General features: G+C 54.7%; 9 protein-coding genes across 9 annotated transcripts; 3 read left to right on the forward strand and 6 right to left on the reverse strand.

The window, feature by feature from the left end:
• Window positions 1–355: 355 nt before the first annotated feature.
• LTR77_000111 (uncharacterized protein) lies at window positions 356–775 on the reverse strand (the record flags this gene model as incomplete). The annotated part of the gene is made up of 1 exon (XM_064797379.1): window positions 356–775. The coding sequence occupies one exon, from the start codon at window positions 773–775 to the stop codon at window positions 356–358; it is 420 nt and encodes a 139-aa protein (XP_064663613.1).
• A 252-nt stretch (window positions 776–1,027) lies between these two features.
• LTR77_000112 (uncharacterized protein) lies at window positions 1,028–4,963 on the reverse strand (the record flags this gene model as incomplete). The annotated part of the gene is made up of 1 exon (XM_064797380.1): window positions 1,028–4,963. The coding sequence occupies one exon, from the start codon at window positions 4,961–4,963 to the stop codon at window positions 1,028–1,030; it is 3,936 nt and encodes a 1,311-aa protein (XP_064663614.1).
• Window positions 4,964–5,247: 284 nt separating this feature from the next.
• LTR77_000113 (uncharacterized protein) lies at window positions 5,248–6,593 on the reverse strand (the record flags this gene model as incomplete). The annotated part of the gene is made up of 3 exons (XM_064797381.1): window positions 5,248–5,543; window positions 5,596–6,226; window positions 6,276–6,593. The coding sequence occupies 3 exons, from the start codon at window positions 6,591–6,593 to the stop codon at window positions 5,248–5,250; spliced, it is 1,245 nt and encodes a 414-aa protein (XP_064663615.1).
• A 1,106-nt stretch (window positions 6,594–7,699) lies between these two features.
• Window positions 7,700–8,822, reverse strand: LTR77_000114 (uncharacterized protein; the record flags this gene model as incomplete). The annotated part of the gene is made up of 3 exons (XM_064797382.1): window positions 7,700–7,817; window positions 7,871–7,928; window positions 8,000–8,822. The coding sequence occupies 3 exons, from the start codon at window positions 8,820–8,822 to the stop codon at window positions 7,700–7,702; spliced, it is 999 nt and encodes a 332-aa protein (XP_064663616.1).
• Window positions 8,823–9,471: 649 nt separating this feature from the next.
• LTR77_000115 (uncharacterized protein) lies at window positions 9,472–11,163 on the forward strand (the record flags this gene model as incomplete). The annotated part of the gene is made up of 2 exons (XM_064797383.1): window positions 9,472–10,631; window positions 10,719–11,163. The coding sequence occupies 2 exons, from the start codon at window positions 9,472–9,474 to the stop codon at window positions 11,161–11,163; spliced, it is 1,605 nt and encodes a 534-aa protein (XP_064663617.1).
• A 96-nt stretch (window positions 11,164–11,259) lies between these two features.
• On the reverse strand, window positions 11,260–12,180 carry LTR77_000116 (uncharacterized protein; the record flags this gene model as incomplete). The annotated part of the gene is made up of 2 exons (XM_064797384.1): window positions 11,260–11,996; window positions 12,030–12,180. The coding sequence occupies 2 exons, from the start codon at window positions 12,178–12,180 to the stop codon at window positions 11,260–11,262; spliced, it is 888 nt and encodes a 295-aa protein (XP_064663618.1).
• A 693-nt stretch (window positions 12,181–12,873) lies between these two features.
• On the forward strand, window positions 12,874–14,649 carry LTR77_000117 (uncharacterized protein; the record flags this gene model as incomplete). Its single annotated transcript, XM_064797385.1, has 1 exon — window positions 12,874–14,649. One exon carries the CDS (start codon window positions 12,874–12,876, stop codon window positions 14,647–14,649), a length of 1,776 nt encoding a protein of 591 aa, XP_064663619.1.
• A 72-nt stretch (window positions 14,650–14,721) lies between these two features.
• LTR77_000118 (uncharacterized protein) lies at window positions 14,722–15,687 on the reverse strand (the record flags this gene model as incomplete). Its single annotated transcript, XM_064797386.1, has 1 exon — window positions 14,722–15,687. The coding sequence occupies one exon, from the start codon at window positions 15,685–15,687 to the stop codon at window positions 14,722–14,724; it is 966 nt and encodes a 321-aa protein (XP_064663620.1).
• A 973-nt stretch (window positions 15,688–16,660) lies between these two features.
• On the forward strand, window positions 16,661–18,424 carry LTR77_000119 (uncharacterized protein; the record flags this gene model as incomplete). The annotated part of the gene is made up of 2 exons (XM_064797387.1): window positions 16,661–16,867; window positions 16,925–18,424. 2 exons carry the CDS (start codon window positions 16,661–16,663, stop codon window positions 18,422–18,424), a joined length of 1,707 nt encoding a protein of 568 aa, XP_064663621.1.
• Window positions 18,425–18,666: the final 242 nt, after the last annotated feature.

Below are 18,666 nucleotides of genomic sequence, written 5' to 3' on the forward strand. Positions count from 1 at the left end.
CCACATACGGGAATCTGTCGCCGGCGCATAGGGCTAAGAACGGCATGCAAGCCGCGAGACCAGAGTTGTGTGGGCCACCATAGGAACGTCTCCTCTTGAGGGCTTGAATCAGACCGGCCAAGATCTGCATGTAAAGCTTGTCGTAGTTCAAAGCCGGACGGGAAGGTGTCCCCGACGTCACGTTCGACCTCTCCTCAGCCCCGTCAGCTCAAGTAAGTCGAATGCGTAGAATACTGTATGTCTTGTAGCGGCACAAGCTTCGCTGTAGGGCTGTCGCAAGCGAAAGCGGCCGTACTTCCAAAATCCGTACGAGCCCTGTGACGCAGTCATTCATGCGCAACCCAGCCACTACTTGTTATTCGCTCCCCACAGGCTCAGGTCGGTGCGCAAACAGCAGCTTGTAGTAAACCACTTCGGCGATTACCAGTTCTTCGCCGGAATCTCCGATCTCAGCCCTTTTTCGTAGCAATGCAAGCGGTTTCGCGAGTTTCTTGACCTCGCCCGTCAGACGCTGATGCTTGCCGACGTAGAGGTAGACGCGTTTGTGCCAGGATGTGTCGTCGGCTGCCATGCCAGGTTGGTAGTTTGGAAACACAATCTTGCCGATCGCTTTTGCGTCGTTCTCGTTCCGGGACGCGATTCCAGACGCGTTGATCGTGCCTTGAATCTCGACAACCGCGTAGCCTGATGGCGTCTGGAGCAGCTGAGGGAGCGCTGATTCAGCGGCGCCAGCTGAGGGCTGTCCTGATGGAGGATGTATCGGTATGGCCGGCATTGTGTCTGCAGAGACGGCGGAATAAAGTGTCAGTGTAATAACACAGACAAGGTTGAGGTTCCGTGTCTAAGCGTTTCTTCACATGAATTCAAGAACTTAGTCAGAGGCTTGGCTGTACGTGTACCCAATGTCTATGCCAGTGACCACGTCCTGCTAGAAATGAACAACGAGAGCAGTGCAGCATATGCAAGCTCGAGGAAAGACCGCGAAGCAGTACTGTAGCAACCTATGGGTATCATACGCAACTCTACATCATCCCTGCCCTCTCTCTACCACGCCCGCAACGACCTCCCTCTGCCACCCTTTCCAGCCTTCCCACTCCTCTTTCCGCTTCTCCACCCTCCATCTACTGGTCTCCTTCGCTGGCCGCCATGCCAGTTTGTTATCTGGCATCTTCGTAAGATCAACTGCCTGCGGCCGGGCGGCGAGTGCGAGCATTTGCTGCAGCACGTCTTTGCTGTCCTTCTGCAGCCCTTCTTTCCGCTTGCGAGTTTCAGTCTTAGGGCGTGAGAAGGGCTGGTGGAGCCAGTCGAGCGTGCTTTGGGCGGCGAGTGGTGAGTCGGCCGACGGAAGGCGGAGGCGGTGGTTCTCGGACTTGAGAAAGCGGACGGCGCCTTCGAGGCTGACGATCTTGTGCTCTTGCCGCCTCATCGTCAGACGTGCTGTCGTGCCCATTGCATCTGAGTCCAGGTCTTGCGCAGAGCCTCGTTTCCGGCGATCGTCTGTGGTTCGGACGGTTTCTTCTCTGATCCTCTCGATCTCCTTATCCTTCTCTTCCTTCGTCTTGTCAAGATCTTGCTTGGCTCTGCGCTCCGCATCTTTAGCATCACGCAGATTCCGCTCTAGCTCAGCAATCTTCGCCGACCGCTTGGAAGCATCCTTCATCCTCGCCTCAAGCATCTCAATCCGCACGCTTTGCTCTTCAAGCTCGGTCTCCTTCTCCCGAATCACCACCTCCTTCCCGTGAAGTGTCTCCACTGTGCGAGCGAGTTCTGCTTCGGTGTCGATGGATGTGATCTTCGTCTGCTTCAGTTCGTTGGCTCGAGCAACCCATGGTGCAGGTGCGCGCTCGAACTCAACAGTGTTGTCAAGGTCAGTTGGCAGCGAGACGAGCTCCGTTACGACATTAGTGAGATCTCGGAGTCGATTGGCGAGGGATGAGAAAGGCCCAGCTTCAGGTGCTTGAAGTGCGAAAGTTGAAGTAGCTGCTCGGGAGAGCGCACTGGCAACCTCTGTTGGAGTGAACAGCTCGTTGCGGCCTTCCTCACCGAAGAGTGATTGTAGCGCGTCTCCAGCCTGGCGGGTGTAAGAAGTCACTTCCGTCGTGACGCTCTCCGTGTTCTCAAACGCGTTGGAGTGGCTGACTTCCAGCGTGAGGGATCTCTCTTGCAAATCTTCCAACGCACGATAAGCCTTCCCGGCCATGACCTTCGCGCTTCGCACGTGGTTGACGAGTGAGTCGGCACGAGTCAGAATGATAGCCAAGTCAGATGCACTGCCTTCATCATCCTCATCATCTTCTTCGGAGACCTTCGGTATGTATGTCTCGATCATGCCTCTACTCAGCTGCAGAGCCGTCGCTGCACTTTCGAGCTGACTTTGCAAGCATTGCGTCCGCATGAGCAGATGGTCCGCATGGCTTGCAAGGTCGTCCTTGACGTGCAGGCTAGCCAAGTGAGACATGACAGCGATGCTTCGCTGAAGCTCCTGTGCCATATCCCGTTCTCGCAGGTCTTCTCTCCGCAGACCGTCAATGTAGCTATTCAAAGCCCGTTCGACCGGCTCCAGCTCGTAAAGCGCGGAGTCATACCTTGTGAATTCCTCCACCGAGCAGCTGCAGATGGAGTTGACGAAGCGACCAGCCATTGCCGCGATCCAGGTCAGCTTATCGAGAACGTCGCACGCCGGGAAAACGTCTTCGTCACTCCCTCGAGATCCGAACGATGCGATACGTTCTTTGACAAAGCCGTGCACGAGATTGGCCTTGAAGCCAATACGCTTGAATCTCAACAAAGCCAGCACACTGTCGCGCTCCGTATGGAAAGCTTCGGGCAAGAACAGTTGCACAATGGCCAAATGCTCGCTCGCTTCTTGTGCGTCCAGCTTCCGAAGTTCTAGATCGATGGTCTTCACTTGCGTCTTCGCAGCACTGTTCTGCAGCTTCAAGTTCAAGTCCAGCATGGCCCTGCTCTTTCCTTCAAGCTGCTTGGCTTCGGTCTCCGATATTTCCTTGCTGGCCTTCATGTCCGCCATCTCGGTCTGCAGGCCGCTGACAAACGAGCGGAATTGGTTAATGATTTGATTGCGGTCGTCCAGAGCATCCTGCAGCGTCTGCGCCATGCGCTCACGGTCTTGGAGGAGTGAGTCTTTGAACTCGATCTCATCCTGCATTTGCTTCTCGGTCTCCACATGGTTTGTCTCAAGCTCGTCATTGACCTCTTTGAGATCTTCCAGGTCCTCGATAGCATCTCGCAATTCAGCGTTGACCGTGTCAAGCCGGTTGTTGCGTTCGGTCAACTGTTCGATCATCTCCTCGGCCTCCAAAGCAGCCTCAAGCTGCTGGCGAAGATCGTCCGTGTTGGCCTCGCTCCGCAACAGCTTTTCCCGAACCTCTTCGTGATCTTCGCGCATCTTGTCGAGATCCTTGACCTGGTCTTCCAGACTTTTCATCTGTTCTTGCAACTCTTCTTTCTCATCCAGCGACCTGTCTCTCAACGCCAAAAGCGCATTCCGTAACCGATCATTGCTCGCCTGTAGCTGCACAACACCAGCGCTCTCCCGTTCCTCGGGACCCATCTCCTTGGTGAGCTCGCCATTCTCTTCCCGCAGAATCTCCAGCTCAAGTTGCATCTCCTCGTTCTGAGCACGAAGGGCATCGACATCAGCCTTCAGATTCTCGGCGGCCTCTTCCGCCATCTCACGATCGACCGCCGCCATATCAAGAGCCGTGTCGTACTCTTCTCGAATTGCGTCAACATCGCTGCCCTTCTTCTCCAACTCACTCAGAGCTTGCTTGAGGTCCGCGATCTCCTGCTGTTGAGGCTTGTACTTCGTTTGTAACTTCTCAATGATACCCTTGTACTGATCCCGCTCTTGCTGTGCCTTCTCGAGATTCTTCTTTACGTCTCGATCCTCCAGTCGCTTTCGTTCGAGTAGTCTGACTTTCGCTTCCAGCTCCTCAATCTCACGCTTCGAGGCGGCGGTGCTCCGAATCGTTTTCTGCGAATGAATCGAAGCCCCAGTGGGAGATGAGGGCCGCCTGGGACGTGTGCTGGTGGGTGAAGGCTCGGGATCAGGAGGTATGGGCGGTGGAGCAAAGTTTTGCGTTATCGTATCGTCTGCGTCGTCGTGCACTCCATTCCTGCCAGGTAGACTCGCTTGTGAAGAGGTTTCACTTTCTTTTGGCGACAGTAGCTCCGGCCTCTCGCTCTCATCGTCGTTCGTCTCCTCCTCAGTCGTAGAGCTGAGCCGTCCTTGACTGTCTGCTGGTGGAGCTGGGGCCCGACTGGCGGGTGCCTTTCCTGCTGCTGCTGGCCGAGAGCTAGGTCCTCTTGCACCCGCAGCGGGAGCAGCAAGAGACTGTCTAGATCGTGGTGCTGAGCTCGCGGGTGCAGAAGGCACGGTAGACGTCCGCCGTCCTGCTGTGGTACTCGAAGGTCCTAGACTTGGTCGTGGCTTCGCTGCCCCTGTAGCAGCCGCTCCTCTGCCCACAGGCGGTGTGCTAGTCCTTGACGTGGAAGTGCTAGACACCCCGTTGCTCCCCAGCTGCTTTGTTGGGCTCTTGACCGGACTCCGTATCCCACTCATCCCACCCCTCGCGCCAGGCGTAGGACTGCCCCCTCCACCGATCATGCTCTGCCTTTTCGTGCCATTCACACCGGACCCTGGCTGCACACCGCTCGGCCTTCCCCTCCCCGCCGTTGCTGTACCTCTCGCAGCAGTCTTGGGCTTCACATCCTCAACAACCCTCCTCACCCCCGCAGGTCTCAAGAACATGCCATAACCCTGCTGGCACTGAAAGTACCGCTCCCCCTTGACGGAGCCATCGTTCTTCCCGGTCGCCTCTCCAAGCTCTACGCCAACCCACTCGCCAGTCTGGAAGGAAGTGTTTCCCACAAAGCGTACAGTTGCGATCCGCCCGTCGTTAAGTTCGATCTGCTGTCCGGGTTTGAGAGACGGGGCGCTCATGGTTCGGTAACAGGAAGAGCCAGGTGTCTCTTCGGAATCTTCATCATTGGATTGGTGAGACTACAGCGCAGGCGGCGTGGTGTAGCACCTCAGTGTTTGGACCTTTCCAAATTCAAGGATGTAGAACGCGTGAACGCGGAGGCCGCTCTAACGACGCCAAGACATGTCGACTAACAACACATTTTAATGTCTACTTATCTTGCCATCTTTGCTCGTCAATCATAGAAACATGATTGTGTTGGTGACTACGTAGCTATTACCCGACACAACCTGGCCAAACTCCGTCAGACCCTGTTTTCGAGCCCATATGGATCATCAGCATCCCACAGCTCACTACTTACACAGTGCTGGCACCAGAACACACCCGTCGGATCCCACTTCGACTTCGCCTCGAGCAGCCGGGAGTATTGGTCGCCGTACAGCGTGTCTTGCCACTCGGGTTCAGTCGGGTCGACTTCGTTGACATATGCGCCAGTGTCGGGAGCAAGCTGGCGAAGGGCTTCCACTCGAGCATTACGAAGGTCATCTGATGCTGTTATCTTCTGCGTGTCGTTCAACGGTGTCCATGTCCTGGGCAGCACTGCAGAGTTTTGTAAGCGCCAAAGCACGAGTCGGGATGGTGGATCACTTACCAACATGAGCGTACGCCTTGCGCCAGCCGGGACCGACAGCATTGCTGCTACCCGGTATGCCATCCGGCGGACTATGCGTACCGGCACCAGCGACGAGATGACCGAGAATGCTCCAAGGTACAGGCGTAGACGTGCGCAATGAGGCCTTCAGCTTCGCCATGTCAGAAGTGAGCGCCTTCTTGTCAAGGAGACGACTTCCCAGCTTCCCACTGATACCGGCGTCTTGAGGGGCGTTGTTTTTCGCCCAGAATGCAGAGAAGTCGGGGTGTTCGTCCGCAAGGCCACCCTTGTACACCGGGTCGCCCCAGTCAGCGGCGTTCAGCTCTGCTTCCATTGGAGCAACAATCTTCTGCATCTCTGTTGCTGTGAGACCTGGATCCAGGAACTCTCCTGCAACCATCCCTTGTGTGGACTCATTCTTGACCCCTGGCATGAGCGGGTAGACGAAGTAATATGAAAACAAGCCAGCCTTCGACAGTCTCGGCAATTGAGAGTGGAAGTACGCTGTCATTGCCCAGAAGGTATCAGAGTCAGATGTAGTGTTGTATGAAAACGTGTACAGGCCGGTCGAGATGGAGGGATACGCTTTGACCGTCACAGAGATCAGGACGGCAAACGTGCTACCTCCCGACTACGATATTGTCAGTCTGGAGCTACACACTTCTCTGTGATGGACTTACACCTCGCATCACCCAGAACAGCTCCGGCTCGCAATGTTCATTGATTGTTCGAAGAGCTCCATCTGCGGTAACGACATCCATCTCGACGACTTGGTCGGCTCCCATGCCATATTTCGCCGTCAGCGGATCATGACCGCCGCCCAACGTCCAGCCACCGATGCCAACATGAGGGTCGGCTCCACCCAGGATGGTGAGCTTGTTCTTGACGGCAAAATTGTGAATGTCCATGAAGCGCTCTCCTGCATGGATGTTGACGAGGGCGGAAGGCTCTGTAGGCGACGTGCTGTTCAGCGTCTTGACCAGGTCAATACCGCGCATGTTGTGCGTAGAGATTGAGAGCGACGCTGGACCAGAAGAGCGACCGACAAAGTCATGGCCAGTTGCTTTCACCACCAGACGCACTCCACTCTTCTCCGCGAAAGATACGCCTAGCTGAACATCTTCGACGCTTCCTGCATCGATAACATAGCTTGGGTATCCAGAAGCCGTGCAGGGTGCGTCCGTTGCCGGCAAGCAGGTCTCGTCATTGTAGTCAATTGACACTGGGTCCAGAGCATGAAGGTTCGTGCTGGACCAGGTCGACCCAAGAGCTGTGCAAGTAGTGTTATCATATTCTGGCCATTCTGGATGGCACACGGACCCGGATGGAGTAGGAGCAAAGAGTCGGCCGGACACTGAAGCATTGAGTGCCTGCCAGTCTGAGTTCGAAGGCCAGTGGGGGTCACCAGGCTGCGGTTTGCAGTATCGCGAAGCTGGTACTCCACAGACGGCGGCCGAGAATAAGACCTCTAATGTTAAAATGTGCTTACAGAACGCCATGTGGAACACAAGGTAGGCTGCACTATGTGAGTAACTGGTAGGGCGATGGACAGCATTTTTATGGGTTCAGTGCACATGAGTCGGCGGTCTTCGGTATCTCGTTGGAGGCGATGCACCGCCTGACAATAGTATCGCCCTTGTTCCGCTGGGGAATGGTAGGACCGCACGACACGTGGACAGTGGACCTGACATTGGCATCTGTGGCATACAACAAGCCTTTCTCTGGACGCGCAGCGATCGGGGGAGTCACTGCGAGCTGTCGTTCCGCTACATCCTTGTGACTGAGAGTCGACTTCAGCTTGCTCGGCTTTCACGGTGTCTTAGCATCCGTGTGGCTTGGTGATGGACGAAGGAAGCGGTCGTCGATTTTGGGTTGACATGGCGTTGCTTGGACTCAGCCCACTTTCGATCGCCGGCTAAAAGCTGGTCCATTTTGCACGTGACAGCAACAACTGCACGTGTAGCTGTGTTGATGATGATCGAACGAGTTGATGCATTAGACTATGGACCACAAAGGAACATCGCTGTACGCTGCACAACACCCGAGGAGAGCTTTCGGACCAGACTTTGAGCACGGAAGCGCAGTCACTCGACTCAACTTTTAATCACAATGCAGCCAATTGCCTCACCTCCGGCACGTCTCTCGCCAGAGCATCTGTCACCTCCTTCCATACAATTTGCTGCAGCTTCTTGCCCTTCTCACCTTGCATGAGAGGCGCTGGTCTGATCCCCGGGTTAGTACCTGCAGACAGTCGTCTAGACGGACGGGTACTTACGGCCTGATTTCATCGTTCTTCCAAAACCCTCCATGGATCTTCTCGGCCTGATCAACACCTACAAACAGAAGAGCAAAAGGGTTAGTGAGTGTCTCAGACATGGTAGGGATTTGCCCATGGGTTTAGTACCACTGATATACGTCCTCGCTCCCTCCTCCGCGGTGCGCTGCACCAATTTTTCGAGGACATATAGCATAGCCTTGAAGTACCATGCATCGGCATTGCGACCTAGTTCGGACTTGCATGCTCCCGGACACACGACCGAGAGGAACACGTCAGGTCTTCCAGTCTCTTTGTTGGCCACCAGCGCTGTCAATTCTTGCTCAACGTAGCCGACGAAGAGTTTGCTGGTGTTGTACATGGGAGCGGGGCTGTAGTTCTCGGGCTTGTTGTACGCCGCGAATGGCGCGGTCTCGGAAACTAGCTTGCTGACGATGTAGGCGTTGGACGAGCCGACGATCTCGAGGACGGGGTTGTACTTCTCGGTCTTGCTGGCTCGGAGTTGTGGGATGAGCAGCAACGCCAGGTATGTTGTCGACAGGACGTTGACCTGCAAGGTCTGCTCATATCCGTAGTCCGACTGCTTGAACGGAATGCTCATGACCCCGGCATTGAGGCAGGCAATGTCCAGGTGATCAAGCTCGCTGTTCGCTCGAGCTGCGAAATCTTTGATGGAGTCGTAGTTGCCCATGTCGAGCTGCCAGACGACAGTCGACTGTGGCTTCTTCGTCTGGGCGTCGATGCGGCGTTTGGCCTCCTCGCCTTTGGACAGGGAGCGGCACGCCAGGACGACTTTGTCCGCCCCTAGCTGGACAAACTTGAGGGCCGTCTCGTACCCGAGCCCAACGTTAGCACCAGTAACTATGACATTGCGGCCCTTGAACGACGGTCGAGTGTCTTTCGGGGGTGACACTTTGTTCGTGAAAACATCACGCATGTATTGTAAACTCATGATGCCAGCTGATGTCGAGCGTGGGTACGGGAGGTGTAGCGGTGTCTCTCAAGAGTCAAGGATATGAGAAGTCTAGAGTGCTAATAGGCTTTTTAATAACGAGAAGGTGCTCGAGGATGTTGTTGTTTAAGATGAGATCAGTCCTGCCTTCCTTACCTTATATAGCCTCTCACACCAGCCCTGGACATGCGTACGGACCCATGCCTGGGAAGCCATCGGAGAACCATTCATCAGCATTCTGGGTGCGATGCACTTGTAGGCGTACGAGGCGTACGAAGCCTACCTCGCTACGTGCTGTATCCTCTGCCTGTTAGTAAGGGCCAAGACGGTCCCTGAATCAGCCCGCGAGACGGAGTCTCAACGTGATGCCGGCGCCGCTGTTAGCGGGGATAACCAATGGCAGCACGACATGAGTTTGTCCGATGATTAATTACGATGGTTCTGGGGCGCAAGTACGGATAGGGTAATGACAAGAGAACACAGTATGCAAGGTGAGCTTGGGGGGGGATATTGGAGGTCTTACGGAGGATGCGACGCGAATCCTTCCAGGGCAGAAACTGTTGGAAGCGGCTTGGGTGTGTTGACATGGTCCGTGCGAATTTACGAGCATCGCTTCGACCTCACCTCCTTGACCATCTTACTCTCCTACATGACTACCGACACGACGACGTGTAACCATCATAGGCCTTCTAGACCTGCCTCCGGAATTCCCAAATCTCTTTGCGGAGTACGCTGTCCCAAAGACCTGGGACCCTTCCGCTTGACATGTCGAGACCTCTATGACCACACATCTGATGCCTTCACAAGAAGCCTCAATGCTCGCCAATGGGACATCACCGACGTGAGTAAAATTCGGGCACTCGAACAACTCGCCAGGCATCCTCAGCTCGGGCACCGCGTCAAAACGATATGCATCGATCCAAAGTTCGTTGGCAAGACTGGCTTAAAGTACCTGAAGTCCAGGGCACTGAACCCGTTCCCGCCTGGCTCCGGAACATCTATCGACTGGCCAGAGAACGCAAATGCCACGCACATGGCCAATGCTATGGTCGCGCTGACAAGGCTGCGTCACATCGAGATCGGGAATCTACCTGGACTACAGCCTGCAGCCTCTCCTTCCGGCGCGGTCATGCTCACGAGACTCTTCATAGACATGCTCTACTCCATAGCCTCGGCTTCACTGAGATTGGAGAGTCTCTCGGCTGTCCACTACTGCACGAATTACGGCAACCCTCTGTTGATGTGCGTTAATCTTCCACTGTTGCCCGAAATACATGAGGAGATGCCTTTAGGCAACGCGCTGAGAAGGGCTTTCGCCACTTTAAAAGTACTGAGGCTCGGGCTGGACTCATTTTGCCGACGCGGACAGACTGTACCAGAACAATGGCTCAGCAGGTTCCTCACATTGATGCCGGCATTGCAGGAGCGCTACATTTGGTGCTACGAGACCGCACCTCTCGCCGCTTCAGATGGCACACTGCATCATCTCCTAGAAAGACCGCGAAGCTGGACGTGGCGAGTGCTTCGAAGCTTCTGTGCTGCCACCTTGCCGACCTTGAGGCGATTCGAGCTTTCGAACGCAGTTGTGCCTGCGACTGATCTCATGCAATGGTTGCGAAACCACGTCGCAGGGTTGACGTATTTATCATTACGTCGTGTGTCTCTGAGGAACGAGCTATCCGACCGCTCATGGAACGACATCTTAGACTCCATCAATCAGCACGCTTCCGCGTTTCTGGCGGCCAGGCTATCTTGTCTGTATGAGCCTAGCGGAGAAGCGGTCAGTTTTGACCAGACGAACATGTCGCTGTGTGCCATCTGTCAGCCCTTTTGAAATCATCGTTACTTTGTCTACGTCGAGCTTGAATGTGAACACCTTTCATTTGATTCGCGCAGTAGAGGCGACCATGGGAATCACACTCAAGGCATCCCGTTGGTCCATGGCTGGGCCTGCCTGGCTCCGACGAAATACGCTGACGATCTTCGAGAGCCCAACGTCTTGGACAAGGAACGTTGGCCGCTCAACTTCGAGAAGGCGTCTGGTGTCGAGGATACGCCAGATGTTGTCACGTGGGAACAGTCTCGTCCTACGGTGGAGTTGAGAACGGGCGCTCTGGATGCTTCCAAAAAGCCACCCGAAGAGCATGTGAGTCTCGCAGACGTTCCATCAAACTCAGGCAGTCCTTCGGATTTGAAGTGTCTGGCAGTTTGTTACACCAAAGGCGGCTTGGAAGGCCGACTCAAAGAGAGAGTGAATGAGTATCACGACCACCTTCAGTTCGCCATGTCAACGACTACCATTCAAGCCTTCCCATTTCACAGAAGTGTGGCAGCTCTCTAAGAATGAATGTTGGCTGTCACAGCAAGTACGGTGAGAATTTGAGACTCATTGGTTTCACCGCACCAGATCATCAAATTCTTCAGTATTTCTGCATTTTCATACTTCCGATCTAAGCCAATCGAAGATCTCTACTGCTACTCTCTCAGGCTGATCCAACATCACCAAATGCCCAGCTTCAGGAACTACAACAAAATCCTTCAAACGGTCACCAAGCATCTTCGCCAAACTGTCCATCTTCTCTCGTGGAATCCACTTGTCCTCCTCCCCCCAGACAATCTTCACATCACACCGCACCTGCGAGTACATGTCGGCGTCCAGCATCTCCGCAACATCAGCGTCGTTCGCCTGCGCTATTTGCCGCACAAAGCTTCGCTGCATGTTCTGCCCCTTGGAAGATGCCTCGCCAGCGTCCGCAACCCATGAGCGGGCAAGTGCGTCCTCCCATCCTGATGACAAAACTTTGGGGTTGTGGCAAGCGCTTTGAATGGCAGCCCTCACCATAGCACCGAATATGCCCTGCGGCAGCTCCAGAAATGTATCTGGCTTCGACCGAACCAGCTTGTAGAATCCGTCGCCCCATGGCAGGACTGTGTTTGTGTCCATCATCAGCAGGCTGCTGAACTCGCAATTATGAATCAGATGTGTCCGTAACGCAATGGTTCCGGCGATGTCGTGTGCTATCACAGCAGGTGCTGGCCTTCCGTCTTGGCCGTCTAACTTCAAATGCTGCAGCAGGTGGGCTAGCACAGCGCCCTGAGCCTTGACTGATGTGTCTCCGGCGAAGAGGCCGCTTTGTTGAGACTCTTCAGAGAGTGTCTGAGAATGGCCATAGCCTGCGAGATCGTACAGCAGGACTTGATACTGACCTTTGGCTAGCAGAGCTTTGGCTATTGGTATGAAGACGTCCGAAGACCATGGTGTGCCGTGGACGAAGACGACTGTGCCTGCCCTTGGTGTTCCTTGGAGAGCGTACTTGATGGTCCACTCATGGCTTTGGAAAGTTGATGAGAGCTCCATTGTGATTGTTGTGTTCGGGAGGACTGTTCTGAATTCGAATATGTTGAAGACGGTAGCAGCAGCTATTGAAAGTCCGCAGGGTGATCTGAATGTCTGATCTGTTTTGATCCAGTCCAAATCTTACAGACACGTTCTATCTCTTTATATCAACGTCGTCGCGCTGTATCGAACAGACTCACTACGGACTACACTCGTCGTCCTCTCGGCGTTGGCGGCGAAAACCCGGTGATGACATCGTTGGCTGCCGCTAAAATCCTACGGCGCCTGCCGTACCACATAGATCTTACTCACACTGGCTGCACTACGTCCTGAATCGCATCGTGAGAGATGGCCAGACTGAAAGACGCAGTTTGTTCGGAAAGCGCGCGGTCCAAGATGCTATGCGCTTCGTCCAGACCTTGGACGTCTCACACGGCTGTCGGCACTGCTGACTTCTGCACGATGACGAGCGTAAGCTGCCTTCCGTCGACATGACTTTGGAGTATCTCCGCATCTCAATGATACCTCATCAGTCGGTGCGACGTTGGAGGCGGGGAGGCTCTCTCGGATGGTATGAGTATTGCCGCGCTCTGGTTCTCCGGAAGGGCTGCTTCGAGAATAGGTACATGCTGTCTTTCACTCTAAGCTTCTCATCCCCAAGCATTTCCTACCCAGCCTTGGCCTTTTCATTGCAGAAAGAATAGCGCAAGCAATATGGCTGTAGCCACTACACTTATCACCTTGCTCCTGGCTGCTTCGTCTGCTGCACAGTCTATCGAAGGTCTCGGAGTTTCAGGCGGGAATGGACCACGAGGCGGCATTGGTGATGGTGCTCATCCTGTCATGCGACCTCAGGCCTTCATCACAGATGCGAAGATTCCAACAGCACCGAATACAACACGGCAGCTAGCACCAGGACGACCACCAAGGCTCGTCTTGCACAACCAGACTTCTCCGACTTGCGACACTCGTAGGAGAGTAGTCATCGACTCATCGACCGGAGGCGCACAGCAGGAGATGCTGGGCTTCGGACATGCTTGGACTGGGTCCACTGTGTCTGTGTTCCAAACGCTCGAAGACGATGTGCTAGACCGAGTCATGCAAGACCTTTACGGCCAGGGTGGCAACAATATGGGCTTCATGCGACATACCATCGGCTCCAGCGACCTGGACGGGAACCAATACACCTACGACGACAACGGCCCGTCCTTCAACCAAGGCCAACCTGACCTCGACCTCTCCAACTTCGACATCGGTCCTCATGGCTCTGCGATGGCTGAGATGATCGCCCGCATGGGCAGTTACAAAGGAGACGTCTTCCTCTTCGGCTCTCCGTGGTCATACCCTGGTTGGATGAAACACAATGGCCTCTTCATCGCTCCAAATCTGAACGAAGGCAGCTACAGCAACCTCATGAACAACTCCTTCAACATGCAGTACATCCCGCAGATCATCCAGTATTTCTCCAAATACGTCGACGCTTTTCTCGACCACGGTGTCAGCGTCAACGGCCTTACACTCATGAACGAGCCGCTAAATTCCCAGGGTGGCTACCCGTGCATGTTCCTCGACGCTGCAGACGAAGCTGCTATCCTTGCCCAAGGGCTGGGAGAGGAAATGCACAACCGCGGCGTCAAAGTCATGGCCTACGACCACAATACCGACCAGCCAATGTATCCTATGCGAGTCGTACAAGGAGCGCCGGAGTATACTGACATGGCGGCGTGGCATTGCTACCAGGGCCCAGTGGCGAATTACTCTGTGATGCGGGACTTTCACTACGCTTACCCGGATAAGCTGCAGTTCATGACAGAGTGCTCCAACTACCTGCCTGAAGCCGGGAGTGTCAACTGGGCTGTTGCGCAGAACTTCATCCCACCCGTCCGGTATGGAGCCAGCGGAGGAACGATGTGGGTGATGGCGACGAACCCAGACTTCGGGCCGCATTCGCCTTACGGTGGTTGCGCTGGCTGCTTAGGCTCGATTGTTGTCAATTCTTCAACGACGTACACAAAGACGAATGACTACTACATGATTGGCCAATTCTCCCGCTTCATTCGACGAGGAGCCGTGAACTACAAAGTCCTAGAAGGCATGGAAGGAACGACGTACGATCCGAACTGGTTCGATCTCATCGCTGTGAAGAACCCGGACATGGGCTGGGCGGTGGTGTTCATGAACAACCTTGGCAGTGATCAAGACGTGGTGCTGTCGTTTACGGAAGGTGATTTTGAGTGGGAAGGTACAATTCCAAATGCCACTGTGGTGACGTGGTTGTTGCCGAGTGATCAGATTGTGGGACAGTCTGGTGTTCTGCCTTTGGCGAGTGGGACGGCGGTTGTTGGGACTGGGACGGGTGGAGGGACAGCGTGTCCGACGACGAGCAGTATGATGAGTAGCTCGAGCGCTCCGCCGACGTCGACGCTGAAGCCAGTGCCGCACACGAAGCATACAATTTCGGTGAGCAGTGGATCAAGTTCGGTGTCTTGATGGAAACTTTCTCGCTATAGAACTTTGATGCAAGCTACGATGAACGCCCCGCTCGAAAATGCATACAGTCATTCAAACCATCACGGGAGCCTTTCCTTTGCCGATGAAAGCAGTCTCCGGCATAGGTGCAGTATACGCCTCCGCCTCGTCTTCAGAGTCGTCTTCATCCTCATCCCATCCCCAAAGCGAGACAGCGGCTGCTGCCTCCACCCGCTGAGCGACAGCTTTCTCGCTAGGTCCAGCACTGGCACTTTCGACCTCCACGCCACTGTCGGAGGCATTGTCTTCCTTAGAGGTCTTACTTGCCGACTTCTCCTTCCTCTCTGCCTCCTCATTATTCTGCTTTGCGTAATAATTTCTTACCGCCAACTGCGTCTGTTCCTCCGCTTGCTTCTTGCTCTCAACATACTCCTCATCGAGTTTTCCCTTATCGCCACCAAATTTCCCACTTCCCACCAACTCGAGCTGCTTGGTCATCTTGTCGTAGTACGCCTCGCGTGCACTTTTCTTCTCAGCCTCCGCCCTTTCGGCCTCTCCCTTCTGTCCCGCCATAAACTTGCTGACGTTCCTGACTTCGTCAACGACACGCAATCGCCGGCCATCCAAATTGCGGTTCGAGCCGTTGGTATTTTGATTCTGGTCGCGCTTCTTGCGGCTGCTCATGCGGCCACCTGCAGCGCGCAGCTGGGAGCCGAAACCGCCTTTGCCACCGCATAGTCGCGCGCTGAGGCGGAGCGGAAGAAACGCATCGCTTCGGGACGAGAGCAGCGTAGAGACGGGCTCAGTGCTCGAAGAGAGCAGCTGTTTGTTGTCGGTGGTTGTGATGATAAGCGTGTGGTTGACGTTTGGTAGCCGGTTGTGAATGCTCTGCAGGACATCTTGAACGCTTGTTGATGCGCTGACCGGAAGTGAAAGGGTGCGAGGAAGTCCCAGGCCAGCGAAGGTCGTCAGGAGGATTGTGACGGTGCGGTCCGAGCTGGCACTCTCGTGAGCGTGACGCATCGCTGGTAGCGACTGTGATATCAGCGTCGTAGCCATGTTGGCGGTGTGAAGGACGGCGTCGATATGGGAGGCGGATATCGAAGGTGAAGTCTGGAGTGGGTGAGATGGGATCTGAAGATCACGTGAGGTCTCGCCCTGCGGCAGAAGTCGTGGCACGCTCACACCCCTCCGCTCCCTTTCCGACCTCGCTTTGCTCACGGAAGCGCACCTACATCAATAACTCTTCACCTGAAACATGTTGCATGACCGCGGTCGTACCCTGTCGCCTTTCGGGTGCTCTGACAGCATGCGCCGCACGACCCGATGGCACCCCGGCGGCTATGGGCGCAGCGCTTAGGGCCCATAAATGCCAACATAGTATGCCCATAGACGCCCCGCCATGAGTGAGAGGTACAGAGGCACAATGATATGGTGGCTTTGGTATGAGCTCGGTGAGGGACCGTGTAGTTCGCGGAGCAAGGACACACTGGTCGGATGCTGTTCTAAACAACTGAAGGTAACTCTCAATTGCCATCTCCTTTCTCATCCCGTTATGCTTAGGCATGCGAGGCCGTTGGCTAGTGGGACAACATACCTCTAGGGCCAACGAACGAATAATCCAATCCGAAACGCTGCACACGCGCCATGCCCTTGTCTGGAAGGGCAGGTCTGTGGCACCGTAGCACAGCTTCCTTAAATATCATAGATCCGACCACGAAGTGACATGGCTGCTTCTCCTACTCACAGATGCGTGCACCGCTGATTGTCTTGAATGGCAAGCCTTCATGTAACTTCTGGACCTGGGGACTCAGAGACGCCATCTCAGGTACTCCTAAGCAGAAAGACAGCATCCATCAAACGTCGCCGTGCACCGAGCGACCAGGAAGCACACTCCAACAAACGACATCGTGTATTTCACGAAGCATCCGACGATGATCTTTGCATTGAAAGTCTTTGCATTGAAAGCAGCTGGCGCCAGACCGTATATCAGCCATTAGACGCTCGAAGGCAGGAGATACGTGTTCTGGAAATGGGACGAGCCCAGGCCTTGGACGCCTTCTTGGAATGTACCCTTCGCACAGTGTCTCTGGAAGACGTACAGCTTGCTGCAGTCTCGTACGAATGGGGGGACACTCGCAAGACTGAACCAATTGCCCTCAATGGCCACCTTGTCTGGGTTGGCCAAAATGCACACGCTGCTCTCCGCCACATCAGACAAGCCAACACCAGTCAACTCGTTTGGCTCGACGCTCTCTGCATTAACCAAACTGATACCTCCGAACGAAGCCAGCAGGTACGACTCATGGGCAACATCTACTCGAAGGCTCAGCCGGTGTATCTTTGGACGGGTGGACAGGACGAGCATACGACGACATTCTGGAGAGTTGCAAAGAAGCTGAGATTCCTGAAAGACCCCAATGTAAACTTAGCGGATCTGGATTCAGAGGACGGTATGTTCCTTAGAAATCTCGACGACGAACGGTGGAAGTCAATTGCCAGAGTCCTCCGCCGGAGCTTCTGGCGAAGGATCTGGATTTTGCAGGAAATTGTACTGGCGGCGGCTCGCGAGCAGGGAGTCGTCCTGTTCGGACAGTACCATATGCCTTATGCCGTTTTCCTGAAAGCTGTCCGGATGCTGCGCCAGGTCGGCTCATTCATCTCGATGCTCTATCCTTCCGATCAGACACCTGGAGCGGTGCAAGCCCTAGAAGATGGAGCGATCTTCCGGCAGCATGTGATAGCACTGCGTGAGTACAAAGAAGGCAAGAGTTGTAGCCTCGATATTTTGGGTGCCAACAGGTACATGCACGCAACAAATCCGAAGGATCGGGTTTATGGTCTCCTGGCACTGATGCGTATACCCGACATCGTCCCCGATTACGAAAGACCTCTTGAAGACATATATCGAGACATCACAATCCGCTTGATCAAGCACGATGTATCAATGGATCACATAGGACGAGGAAGCGGTACTGCTATCTCGAACGCCAACATGTCGTCCTGGGCGATCGACTGGAGCAGCATCGGACAGGTCAAGAATCTGTATGACGATGTATTGTCACTCGTTCATTTGGATGGCTTCTACGATGCGTGCGGCGATGCTCAACCCCTCATTAGAAGGGACGGACGATATCTGACTGTTCGTGGCCTTAGGCTCTTCACAATTGGTCCACTGAAGCAGTTCACCTGCGCTCGGGGGAGAGGCGATGCATTATGCAATCTAGCTGAGGTCCAGAAGTGGATGCTGGAGCAGCTCCGATGCCGCTCTACGAGGCCCGAAGAGGAATTCAACGATTCTTTTCGGCGAGCTCTACTTCTCGACATTGCATTCGGCTCAGAAGGGAATCGTCGAGTCCGCATCGGTCCGTTAGCCAACCTTGCGAGCGTCAAATTGCAAGCTCCAGCAGAGAACTACGAAGCCTTCTGGGACCTCATTGACCAGGCCGCTGCTGGACACGAACCCACTGAGGAAGATAGGGACGAGTGCGCGAGCGGGGTCATGCGAATGGCGTCCCATCTTCCAGACACGAAGCTCTCGGTCGGTCCGGGCGGCGAGATCTGTCTCCTTCCTCCAACTGCCCAAGAGGGCGATCTCATCTACATTGTTGCTGGCTGCTCTGTACCATTCGTCCTGCGACTCCTCCCAATCCGACCAAGGCAGTACTTCATGATTGGATCGGCCTACGTGCACGGAAAGATGGACGGCGAAGCTGTGACTGCTGCTTCGAGTATCACCATTAATGATGAAGTCCGGGACGAAGACTGGCCTTTTGAACGAATCGTGCTTGTGTAGGTCGCAATTCAAGACTGACCTGGCATCGTCTCATGGAGTGGAGCTGAAAATGTCAGTGCAACTCAGTGTGAGCCTCTACGAGAGACAAGTCTGCTAAGAGCATTATGAGCATTATCAAACTTAGTCAACTATTATGTATTCTGCTGACGCTTGTACGACTGTTGGACCCGCACCCGGCGACACCAGCTTGCTGGCTTGCCACGTTGTGGTTTGACATACGTGCCGGTACCAGACTTCCCGCT

The sequence above is a fragment of the Saxophila tyrrhenica genome (genome assembly GCF_035928015.1).
Source record: "Saxophila tyrrhenica strain CCFEE 5935 chromosome Unknown scaffold_1, whole genome shotgun sequence".
NCBI classification, from domain to species: Eukaryota; Fungi; Ascomycota; class Dothideomycetes; order Mycosphaerellales; family Extremaceae; genus Saxophila; species Saxophila tyrrhenica.